At 41.3% G+C, this 13,130-nt stretch overlaps 1 protein-coding gene across 1 annotated transcript in view; it reads left to right on the top strand.

Annotated features, from left to right (window-relative positions):
* Positions 1 to 13,130, top strand: part of Mccc2 (methylcrotonoyl-CoA carboxylase 2) — a 78,488-nt gene that overhangs the window by 27,908 nt on the left and 37,450 nt on the right. The window contains exon 6 of the mRNA XM_031360083.1: positions 1,700 to 1,812. Within this exon, the coding sequence (XP_031215943.1) occupies positions 1,700 to 1,812 (113 nt within the window). The remainder of the gene's footprint in view (positions 1 to 1,699; positions 1,813 to 13,130) is intronic.

Raw genomic sequence — 13,130 nt, 5'->3', positions numbered from 1 at the left:
TATTTTATTTTATTTTTTCCTCTTTTTTTTTTGGAGGGGAAACTGGGAAAGGAAATATCATTTGTCATGTAAATAAGGAAAATATCTAATAAAAATAGTTAATATTTATGGATCTCTTGAGAGTCAAACATTTTAAATACTTGAGTATTACATAATTTGAATAGATTGAGACTGTAATTTAAGGTACAGTGAATTTCCAGAGAAAGTCAGTCTTCATTTGAAAGTTAAATACATTTGCATTAAAGGATGTTTTAAATAGAATCTAAAAGCAAAGCAATTTAGAATTGGCACCTTCTGGATACTGGCTTAGTCTGCCAAAACTCTTAACACATATTACTCATTTACAAATGTGTAAATATTTGAATAGGTCATAGTGTAGATTTTTTTTTCATTTTTTCTGGGAAAGTGAATTTACCTGGTTGACACATAAGGTGAATTTCTTTGCACATATAGAAAATAGAAAATAAAACTGCTTGCAGGAGCCTGCCAGTCACTACAGGGGTGGACACACTAAAGAGCATTAACATTGTTTCTGTCTTCAAGGAGGCCATATTTAATGGAAGGCAGATGCAAAGTATTAAATAATAAAAGACAATGGTTGTAGACAATAATAATAATAGGTATAGGACTAGTTAACTTCTAATTCTTTCTTCCTTCCTTTCTTTCTCTCTCTGTCTCTCTCTGTCTCTCTCTGTCTCTCTGTCTCTGTCTCTGTCTCTGTCTCTCTCTCTCTCTCTCTCTGTCTCTCTCTCTCGCTGTCTCTCTCACTTTCTTTCTTTCTTTTTTTGACACATGGCTAGGTAGCCTTGACTAGCTTGGAACTGACAGAGATCCTCAGGCCTCTGCCTCCAAGTGCTAGGATTAAAGACATCACCACACCCAGCTCTTAAGTTTTCTTTTTAACATTGTTCTGTATACTCAGTAGATGCTGAGTTTTTACATACATGATTTCATGTTCTCCTGAAAGCTACTGTTGCTAACTTCATGGCTAAGGAAGTTGGAGGTGCTCAGGATGGCCAGGAAGCATACCTTTGATCTCACAATCACACAGCTATGAAATAATGAGCTCTGTTTTGACACAGAAGTCTCCCTGTGTAGCCCAAATTGGCTCTACATGCCTGATCATCTCAAGTGGTGCCAGGCACTGTTGCACCTCACCACGATCTGTAGTAAAACCAATCTCAGTACTTAGGAAGCTGATGCAGGAGGATCATAGTTTGAACCATACAGGTAAACCACTCAAATAAACAAATAAACAAGCAAACAAATAAATAAGTAAACCCACAGTCCGCACAAATAAATAAATAATAATAAAAAAAAAACCCTACTAGAAACAATGCAAGAGAACAACATACAAATTATCCACGAGTCCTTTAATGGTTTTTGTATTGATCTAGGAAGATGTGTTTTCAGTTCCATTGGCAAATTCATGGCGTTTGTAGGTCTTTTGCTACTATTTAAGGGACGGGACAAAGTTTCCTGAGCTGTTCATATGGAGCTTTGAACAAAGGTTGGAAAGTCTGAGAGGAAACCTTTTGGTTGTGTTGGGGGATCCGAGATTCTAGAGCGCATTAAAGAGAGGGGGCAGGCTTTGGTGACTGCGGTTAAGACCTAACTACATAGGGAAGGGCCGGGCTTTGGTGACTAGCTCTGTGCCTATTTGTCCACTATGCTCACTTTTCTCATTTTCCTTATTCAGTTGACTCAGGAGGGGCCAACTTACCTCGGCAAGCAGACACCTTTCCAGACCGGGACCACTTTGGCCGCATATTCTATAATCAGGCAATTATGTCCTCTAAAAATATCACACAGGTAATTTCTCATTGGTGAAATATAGTATTATACTTTTGTTTGTTTGCTTAAAACTTCAACTGTCATTGCTATCACCCAATCCAGAGGAATTAAAAAAACAAAACAAAAACAAATGAACAGAATTTGGCCAGGGGAGATGGCTCAGAGAAGTAGTCTTAACTCCAAGCCCAGTGATATGGGTTCAAGCTCTGGGAGGCATGGGAGGAAGGAGAGACTCTCTCTTGAGAGTTTGCCTCTGATCTGCACATGCAGGCATGGAACCATAGCCATTGCCGCACACAAAATAAATAAGAATTATAATAAAAAATTTCAAAAAACCAGAACTTAGTATATAATGTAAGAAAGTTTTGTAAAGTTGTCTTCAGTTCAAATTTATACTAACTGCAGACACGTTCCTGAATTGTCATGAATGTTGATTACCCAAGGAAAAGAGGTTTGAAAAGGAAGTCATTTTTTTTAGGACTGATCTATTAGTACAGAGAAAACATTAGTGTATGGGCAAAGAGATACCCAGAGATGAGTCCATACGAACATTGGTTATTAGCGCAAAAGATACTTAACTCATGGGGATCAATAGAAGAGTCATAAGGGTGTTTAGCTGTTAAAGCCAAAGAACTAAAATCCATGCATCAGCATGAATGAACATCAAAGCTGTGTTGAGAAAAATCAGTGGGTAAATGTAGAGCAAGTACCAATGCGTATGACAGTTGGGTGCATGAAACATCACTGTGTTGTGCTTGTGTATAAGTGTGCATTGGAGAATGTCATACACAGTTGTGAACAGTGTGGGTGCTCAGGAGGGAAGGAGAAAAAGGGGGTCATTCTAGAGGAATGCGGGGATTTAGATTGTATCTGAAATATTTTATTTAATTGAAATTCTGAGAGTGTGTGAATGTAAACTCTTTATAAAGGGTCTTGCTATGTGTAATTGCATTAAGGACTTGTGCGAAGAAATGAGACGGTTCTAGATCCCCTGGGTGGGGCTTAAGGCTGATGGTAAGTATCCTATTGAGGCAGAGTAGACATAGGTATCCAGAGAAGACTGCCAACTAACTCCACAAGCTGTCCTCTGACTTTGGTATGCATGCACAGGCCTTTCTGGATTACAACCTTCTCAAGGGTGGCCAGAGACCAGTGTTTCACTCCTAACCCTCACTCTCCTCACTTTAAGCCTTCCTGCCCTATCTCTCTGTGTAGCTTCTTTATGTCACTCTTTGTTCTTTTCCAAAACCTTCAGCTTCACACTGAGTTCCCTTATTCTCCCCACATTTTTAAAATTATGTCCCCAATCCCACCAAGAACTTGAATACAATTTCAAGTCATTGCTTGTCACCTTGTGTAGGCCCTTGGCCCTCCACATCTCTGCCTCTAAACTTCAGGGGTGCTGCTGTCTCTGTAGGCTTTCTGCTAATGTCTTGGTGTAATACAGAAATGTGTATGTGGTTTCTGCCCCTGGTTCCTGGTTAGGAAAAGCTTGGGTTCCCATGTTTGGTCTCTGTCCTGTTCCTAAGACAGAACTCCTAAGACACTTAATGTTTTGGTCTTTGATTCCTGGCGCAAAGCTCCTAAATACCTCAGCCCCCACCCCATCTTCCAGAGGAGATGAACCCTCATGCCTGCATGATGAAGCCACCATACAGCCCCCTCCTACAAACCCCTATGGGGCTTTCAAGATCTTCCCACTTGTTAAACACATCTGAGTGCTGGGAGGATGGCAACCCTTAGCTCCATAGAGACAGAGGCGCTCAGAACTCTTTCAGCACCAGCCCGTGTGCCACCATCTAGCTGTTTTCTGTGGCCTTTATTAATTAACCAGCATGCAGAAGTACAGCATTTGCTTGGGTTCTGTGGGCCATTCTAGCACATTAAGTGCAAGGAGAGGGAGTAACGGGGGCTCCAGTCTATCCTTAGGTAGCTAGAAGCTGATGCCTCTGCCTGACTGGATTTAAAGTGAAAACAGTCTGGCAGAACCTAGTGCTATCTCCACATAGAGTCAAGCTGAACTGGATAAGGGGCCCCCAGCTGGTGTCCAGGGAAGAACTGACTACTTGGTGTGGTCGCAACTCCCTCCCTCGTCTAATGGCAGAAGTGTTCGGTGATCACAGGAGAGATCAGGAGAAACAGTTTTCTAGGCTCTCTTGGGTCAATCTGAGCACATCACCACCCTCTGTTTGTACACTTGGTGCTATCTTCTGATTCTTTTGTGTGCATGTGTGCATGGACCATCTGCATGCCTGGGGCTGGTGGAGGCTAGAGACGGTGACAGATCCCCAGCAACTGGAGTTACAGGTGGTTATGAGCTGCCACGTGAGTGCCAGGTTCTCCTCAAGAGCAGCATGTGCTCTTATCCCTGGAGCCATATTTCAAGCTCCAATCTCCCTTTCCTGTCCTCTTGGGATTGACATTTTGATGTCAAGAAACAAGAAACCTTGATTCTTCGCTTTTCCCCTCACTTTTTTAGGTCAAAATATTTATCTTTCTTGTTCTTTGCATCTCCAGCACCTATTCTTTTTTGTTTGTTTGCTTGCTTGCTTTTGAAACAGGGTTTCTCTGTATACCCCTGGCTGTCCTGGAACTCACTCTGTAGACCAGGCTGGCCTCGAACTCAGAAATCCAACTGCCTCTGCCTCCCAAGTGCTTGGATTAAAGGCGTGGGCCACCACTGCCTGGCTCCAGCAGCTATTCTTAACTCTTTTCTCTCTAGATAAGTTCTGGCTGATTTCTCATTCTTTATTATTGTTTCTTTGTCATATGACTTTATATCTTCACAAATTTTCTTGAAATGGTATATGCTAATACTTATTAAAAGATGACCTCTCATAATTGTTAAACATGCTGACTGGTTTCTTTTTCTTTCTTTCTCCCTCCTATCCTCTTCCCATCTCTTTCCATTCCATTTTTCCCAAGCCCTCATGTTATACCACCAAGCCCAGCCCCAGCCCCTTTCTTATATATTGTTGCTTAAAATTGTGGCTTAGAGTGTTTTTAAAAATCTTTAATAGTTTGCATGTACGTCAACCATCTGTGATGCTATGCTTTGGATAAGGCTCGTCCCCCAATGGAGTTTTTGCTGGAAGTATAGTCTTCAAAGGGACAGTGTTCTGGTGGGAGGCCTTGAAGAGGAGGGCCTAGTGCAAGGTGGGTCAGCCATGGAGGACTGCCCCCAAAATGGGTTAGTGCAGGACTTTTGGAGTGGGTTGATTCCTTCAGGAATGGATTTATATTATTAAGGTTTAAATCTCTGGTCTCTCACATCCTATCTTGTCATGTGACCTTTTTTCCTGTCACATGTTTCTGCCATGATGCCACCTGGCATATTGTGATGTAATTCGAAAGTCTTCATCAGAGACCAAATAGGTGAAGTTGCCTGATGCCTTTAGCCTTCCAAAACCTTGACTCAAATTAATCATTTTTTTCTATGTAAAATCTCTAGTCTCGGGTATTGTGTTATAACGTACAGAACAGACTAAGATAGAACTCTAGTTACCTTATTTGTGCATTTGACAATGATCAGTGGATGCCTCACTCCAGTTCTGTTTTCTACCCTAAGATTGTTTTTTTATTTAACATTATTAACCTCACCCATTGTAGATCTGTTTATCCACTTATCTCTAAGAATATTCTCTTACATTCTTATCTACGTCATTTCCTGTATATTCTCAGATATAAAAATAACATTGACAGATAACTAGACCTTTCAGGTTTTACATTTGACTTTTGCTTCGTAAGAAAAGAGACTTTTTTAGGTCAGAATATTTATCTTTTTTGTTCTTTGAGTCTCCAGCAGCTATTTTTAACTCTTCTTTCTAGATAGGTCCTGACTGATTTCTCATTCTTTATTGTTGGTGCTGTGTGAATAGAGAAATATCAGATGATTATTTCACATATTTCCTTGAGAGGACACATGTTAATATTGTTAAAAGATGATCTCCTGTAACTGTTAAAGCAAATGCCAACACACTGGCAGACTACAGTAGGTACTAGCCTTCCAAGTCTCCTTTTCTTACCAAATGGTGGGCTATGCATCCCCCTCACCTCCTGGAGTTTAGATACCGCAGAGACTGGGGGCCTAACCTTTCTGAGCCCCGTCCTGAAGTGGCTCTGCAGCCTGTGCACACTCAGGCTAACCCCTGCTGGTCCTTGCAGTCTGATGTTTTCAAGTTGCTGGCTTCTTATGTGTGCCAGCTTCTTATGTAGTTCTTAGTATGAACTAATCTCTAGCAGAGGCCTCGCTCTCCTGTTAATTTTGACTGCCAGCAGTAGTCCACTCACTATGGCTTAACCTCTGGTGTAGAAAACACACTGCTTTTCCCCTGTGCCCAGGTGCGTCCGCACCAAGGGGTTTTTGCTTTGATTAGAGTTCCTTTCTATTGAAATCAGCTTCATTTATGAAGCAGTGCATTTTTTTTCCTTTGTGTTTCCCTATTTGCTCTAAATTTTGGAGATTTTAGATGATTATGCCTCATGTGTTACCTCTCTCCTCCCTTCTCCTTGCTTTAGCTTGTTATTTTTGAAGGTTACTTCAATGACTGCCTTTATTTCAAGCATCTATGATCATTCTGAGAGCCTTAAACTGGCAGATCCTGTTATTTTTAAAATGCATTCCTTAAAGACCAGTAGAGCCTGGGGGAGGGGTATGAAAGCAATGTATTTGGTTGCATCGAGAATCTCTAAACTGAGGCTCTGATCGAGGAAGAGGCATTATGGGTAAGATGGACTTTGGCATTCTGCGTACATTTCATACCTGTTGGCACAGGTGAGCATGAGTACCTCAGAGTTAACTGAGTGTTGATCAGTCAGTGTAAGTGACAATGATCTGAACTTCTAGCTAGCTATTCATCTGGGGTGTGTGCACCTTGTGTCTTTCATCTGCAGGCCAGAAGAGGGCATCAGATCCCTTTATAGATGGTCATGAGCCACCATGTGGGTCCTGGGAATTGAACTCAGGACCTCTGGTAGAGCCATCTCTGCAACCCCAGTGACTTTTATTTTTAATGGTGGCTCTTCAGGTAAAGATGAGAACAATATGATACCGACAGTTATTTGCTTTTTACAATTACTTTGAATGGAAAAGGCAGCAAGATGGGAGAGGCTTACCCAAGGAGCTTTTCCATCCAGCGCTGGGTCTCTTCCCCTTGCTGTTGCAATTATCTCGGTATGTATGAAAGTGGAAAATGGTCTTCAGCTTTGCGGTGGGATGCAGGAGAGCCAGACTTGACACAGCTTTTCAGAATGAGGCATAAGACCTCAAGCCTCTGGCTTGACTCTCTGGAAAACCTTTTCACTGAGCTGCCTGCTGGGCTACATTATGTCCTTCATTTTGTTATAGTGAGACCCAGTCTCTGCTTGTTTGCTAAGGGAAGACGGAGAGGGTCATGGATTTGTCTGAAGACCTCTTGTGTGATTGCCTGTGGCTTGCAGCAACTTATTTCTGTTTCTCAGGCACCATACTTGTGGAAGTGATAATGAGAGTTGCTTCTGTGGGTTAGTGTCATCCATGTCTACCTTCTACTTTCTTGCTTATGGTTTAAGTCATAGAGTCATGCTGGGCTTCCTTTTCTCTTGTATCTGTTGTGGAGCAGGCACCCTCCCTGGAGATGAGGGATTGTTGCCTCTCTGAGTTCTTGGAGTTTATCTTTGTCTTGATGAGGGTCCTCCTGCTCTGCCTTTTAGCACGATACTGATGTTGTGCCTACAAACAATCTAAGTCCACACCTCATAATACATAATGTGTTGTATGATATTTTAGTTCTTAGTAGAGAGCGGAGCAGAATTTTCTGTGCAGTTCCAGATACTTTGGATCCCAGAGTGGCCTTGCATGGGACGTACACAAGGGCATATTTGGGCTGTGATTGGTGCTGCTGGACTCTGAGATCCCTGGATCCTGTGAACAGAAGATGGAGTGGCAGGATGCTCCTGTACCTGTCCTCTTGTCCCCTGTTGTGGGCGATGAGCAACTTAGAATTAAATGATGAGAAGAGACTGTGGGGTGCCTACTGACTTAGTTGGTGACGTATCTGTGCTGTGTTCTTTTATTCTGTTATCAGCATCTGCTTGTGTAGCATTAACATTGTACTTATTTAAATACTTGTAATTAGGGGGCTGGGAAGATGGGTAAGCCATCAATAACCACCCATAACTCCTGGTCCAGGAGACCTAATCCCCTTTCTGGTCTTCACATGCTTTTGCAAGCACAGGGTGCACACCAAACTCCCACGGGCACATACATACAGCATAAATAAAAATAAATGAAAAGGCTCACCACCTTTAATCCCAGCCTTTCATTAAGAGGTATTGAATTCTAATCTAGCCAGAGCTACATAATAAGATTGTATCTCAATAAATAAATAAATAAATAAATAAATTTAAAAAATAAATTAAAAATACTTATGACTAGAAAGGCTTTCTTTGTTATTGTTGAAATATTTGATAATTCTGGTTCCTCAGAGCACAGTAACTATAGCTCTTGTGGGTATTTTTTGTGCTTTTTAAAAATGTTTTTGTGGCCCTGAACAGACCTTAGAAACAAATTCCATAGCCATCCCCACAACACCCAGAGAAAGCTCCACTCCCACATACTCTAACATACCCAGGATCATAGGATCAGAGGTGAGGAGGACACAACATCTGTCCCAACACTGGAAGTAACTGGGGCCAGTGGGACACAGGCATGCAGGAACTCTGCCAGACCAGTGGCATAAATTCCTTCCAGTCTCTCTGGGCCAGTGCCCTGAGCAGACCTTGGGTGAAAACTCTGCAGCCAGCCCCACAACACCCAGAGGAAGCTCCACTCCCAGGCCCTCTAACGGGCCCAGGATCCCAGAAGCTTGGTCAGGATCTCAGGGTCTCAGAGACAGCTTGACTCCCAGGAGTTCTGACAAACCCAGGATCTCAGGATCACAGGATCACAGAGACAACTGCTCTGAAGAGTTCTGACACAATCAGGATCAAAGGAAGGATGAGCTCCAGTCAGATATAGTCAGGGCAGGTAGTACTAGAGATAACCAGATGGTGGGAGGCAAGCTTAAGAATATAAGCAGAAACTACGATTATTTGTCATCATCAGAACCCAATCCTTCCACCATAGCAAGTCTTTGATACACCATCATACTGGAAAATCAAGACTCGGATCTAAAATCACTTCTCATAATGATGATAGAGGACTTTAAGAAAGACATAAAAAGCACCCTCAAAGAAATTCAGGAGAACACAGGTAAACAGCTAGAAACCCTTAAAGAGGAAACACAAAAATCCCTTAAAGAATTACAGGAAGACACAATCAAACAGGTGAAGGAAATGAACAAAACCATCCAAGATCTAAAAATGGAACTAGAAACAATAAAGAAATCACAAAGGGAAACAACCATGGAGTTAGAAAACCTAGGAAAGAGATCAGGAGTCATAGTTGCAAGCATCACCAACAAGAGATAGAAGAGAGAATCTCAGGTATGGAAGACACCATAGAAAACATTGACACAACAGTCAAAGAAAATGCAAAAAGTAAAAAGATCCTAATCTGGGAAATCCAGGACACAATGAGAAGACCAAACCTAAGGATAATAGGTATAGAAGAGAGTGAAGACTCCCAATGTAATGGGTCAGTAAATATCTTCAACAAAATTATAGAAGAAAACTTCCCTAACCTAAAGAAAGAGATGCCCATGAACATACAAGAAGCCTACAGAACTCCAAATAGACTGGACCAGAAAAGAAATTCCTCCTGTCACATAATAATAAAAACTCCAAATGCACTAAACAAAGAAAGAATTTTAAAAGCAGTAAGGGAAAAAGGTCAAGTAACATATAAAGGTAGGCCTATCAGAATTACACCAGACTTCTCACCAGAGACTATGAAAGCTAAAAGATCCTGGGCAGATGTTATACAGACCCTAAGAGAACACAAATGCCAGCCCAGGCTACTATACCCAGCAAAACTCAATTACCATAGACGGAGAAACAAGATATTCCATGACAATACCAAATTTACACAATATCTTTCCACAAATCCAGCCCTACAAAGGATAATAGATGGAAAACACCAACACAAGGAGTGAAACTACACCCTAGAAGAAGCAAGAAAGTAATCAACAAACCCACACATACATAATTCCACCTCTAACAACAAAAATAACAGGAAGTAACACTTTTCCTTAATATATCAATATAAAAATTAATATTACCAACATATCCTAATCAATTGAAATTCAAAAATATGAGGAATTAGAAATTTGTTGGCTGTCATCCAGTGGTCTCTCTAATTTGGTAATTGGAGAAATAGGTCCAATATTACACAATCCATATATACTTTCTGCTTGTTTGTACCTGATAGTGTCTTGCTGTGTACCACATAATGGTCTTGAAATCATGCTTCTCCTATCTCAGCCTCTCTATTAGTAGGATTGTTTATTTGATGTTCTTACACTATACACTGGTTTTCAGAACAGCTTACATATTTCAAAATTATTTATACCTCCAAAAGAAATGTAGACAATTAATTTGGGAGGCGGCTTGTAAGAGAACAACAAAGAGTGAGACTGAATGTTTTGTTTGATATTGATAATTATTGTATCAATTTTGAAGAGGTCTTTGTAAGTTACTCTTTTTCTAAGATGAATGCTTTTCAAAATCACCACAGCCAATGAACCAGATTCTTACCCTCACCTAATGTCTGTGCCACCCTCCAAGCAGGACCATTGTTCATTGAAACAGTTGGTGAATGACTTCATGGATAGACCATCTTAATATACACACCATTTCTTCAATGAACGTAACCTGTTCCCCGTGGGCTGAGAATGATGACAATCACTCAAGTCAAATAGCTTTGACCATAGCAGGAAATATGTATCCAAAAGTCATACCTACAATTCATTCCTTGGCGCAGCTGAACTGTCAACTCTTCTTTTCTTTCTTTCTTTTTTTTTTTTTTCTTCTTCTTGGTTTTTCGAGACAGGGTTTCTCTGTGTAGCCCTGGCTGTCCTAAAACTCACTCTGTAGACTAGGCTGGCCTTGAATTCAGAAACCTGCCTGCCTCTTCCTCCCAAGTGGTAGGATTAAAGGCATGTGCTACCACTGTCCAGCAGAACTGTCAACTCTCAGCTTAGCTACGATGGAGGTAAAATCCTTTGGTGATGTGAGGGTCATTGAAGTACAGCCTTATTACAATGAACTCCGATGTCTAAAAATTGTTTTTATTTTGGGTTTGTACCACAGTAAGAGCCAAGATTTTAAAGCTCTACTAAAAACAAAACAAACAAACAAACCAATAGAAAGACCTTATTTATGTTCATTTAATAACATGTCTATCATTTTTTGATAAAATATATATTGTGTTGAATAAAAAATAGACATTAATATTTAAATATATGTCTTCATATTACCTATTCCAAAGAAAGATTTAGATTATCATTTTATATTCATTGATTAAATTTATATTTGCCTTTTCATAAAAAAATAAATAAATAAAAATGTTTTGTGCCTTTAAAGATTTTATGTATTTGCTTAGTTATCTATTTTATGAGTAGTTTGCCTGCATATGTCTGTGAGTGCCTATTGCTCTTGGAGGCCAGAAGCAGGTGTCTGACATCCCTCCCACACCCATGCTTTTTAAATTATGTGTTGTGAGGGAACCATACAACTCATCAATTAACTGTGAAATTTAGTTGTATTTTGGGTATTGCTGAGTTGAATCAAGCTTTTTATATTTTTATCTTCCCATTAGCACTCACTCTGTTTCTGCCCAGGCCTCCCAGCCACAGAGCTTCTTTGCTTCTATGGGTCTGTCTGTTGTGAACTTTTGTGTAACTTTGTATCTGATCTCTTTCATGTGCTGCTTTGTGGGATGGTACAGAATTCTACTTGGCCCTCGTTTTTCATTTCTCCCCAAGATGAAGAGTTTACAGATGGAGTCTATGAAAGAGTGAAAATAGAAAGGTCTGTTCATTTACTCCATCCTGATGTTTTGATCAATGGTGGGCTTCACAGATGAAGGTGGTCCTGAGGTTGTATAACCTATAGGCTTAACCATCTGTTTGTGGAATTCTACTCCTTGATGTTTGCCCTGTGATGAAAATACCTAGCTTTGCATTTCTCAGAATTTATCCATGCTGTTAGTCAACACTCACCTACACTAGTGAAGTTAGATCTGCCTCCATTATATTTGCTTGAGACAGAATTTTGCTTTTCAGTGTTGGCGATTGAAACTAGGGCCTCTTTCATAGTAGACAAGTCACTCTCCCTCAGAGCCACATGCCTAGACCAAGGTAAATTGTTTATCTATTGCTCTAGAACAAACTATCCCCAAACTTGGCACCACAGAACAATGCATATTTATTACCTAGTTCCTATGGGTTGGAGTTTAAGCCTAGCACAGAGTATCACAAGATACAGTCGCCTGAGTGTTTGATGGAAGAGCCCAGTTCCTTGCTCACTCATGTGGTTATTGACTGAATTGGTTCTTCCTAACCCCTCTTGGCTGTTGGCTGGCGGGCTATCCTTGGTCTCTTGTCATAAGGCCTTCCCAGAGTACTTCACAGCTTGCTGCTTGGCGTCATCAAAGCAAGAGAAGGAGAAGAGAAAAGAGGCTACAAGGGAAGGGTAACAAGGAGGGGTTTCAGTCTGCTGTGCTCACAGGGATCACTCTGATAGGAACACCCAGAGCAGGAGTTACTGGGGACCAGTCCAGAGGTTTGCTTCAGTCACCTTCACCTGGTGTCAGAAGATTGTGTTGTTGGTTTGCGTGGTTCCAGAGGAACTGTGGAGAACATGCATCTGAAATGTCCCTGGCAATATGACAGAAGTCCCTGAAGTCAGGCCCTGATTCTTGGTCGTTTACCTGTGAGACGTCTGCTGTCTTGATAGTTCTCCCCTCTCACCTACCCTTCCACCAAGGTGCTGTCCTTAGTAATTAGTGTAGGCTAGGTCATGTGAACATGTGTTCCTCACAACTCTAGAGACAGGAAAGTCCCGCATATCAGAGTACCAGTGTGTGCAGTTCCTGACTTGGTAAGGGCTTCCTTCTGGTTTTGTCCGCATGATGGACAGAAACTTTTGTGTTTCTATTTACAAGGACCTTGATGACATCATAGTTCCACCCTTGTGACCATCTAACCTCAATTACCTCCCCATATGCTCCAAATCACACTGGGGATTAGAGTTTTACTGTGAAGTTGGGAGGGGACACAAACGGATGGTATGTATGATGGCATTCAGAGTAATTCCTCCTGTCTCCTCTCCCCCTGCTCTCCCCCACCCACCCTGCCCCAACCCCCATCTCCTGTCTCCCCCCCCAGCCTCCCTCCTGTTTTCCCCTGCCCCCCATC

Source organism: Mastomys coucha, unplaced genomic scaffold (assembly GCF_008632895.1).
Source record: "Mastomys coucha isolate ucsf_1 unplaced genomic scaffold, UCSF_Mcou_1 pScaffold8, whole genome shotgun sequence".
Taxonomy (NCBI): domain Eukaryota; kingdom Metazoa; phylum Chordata; class Mammalia; order Rodentia; family Muridae; genus Mastomys; species Mastomys coucha.
The sequence above is the reverse complement of the archived record's forward strand: the minus strand, read 5'-3'. Positions and strand labels throughout refer to the sequence as shown.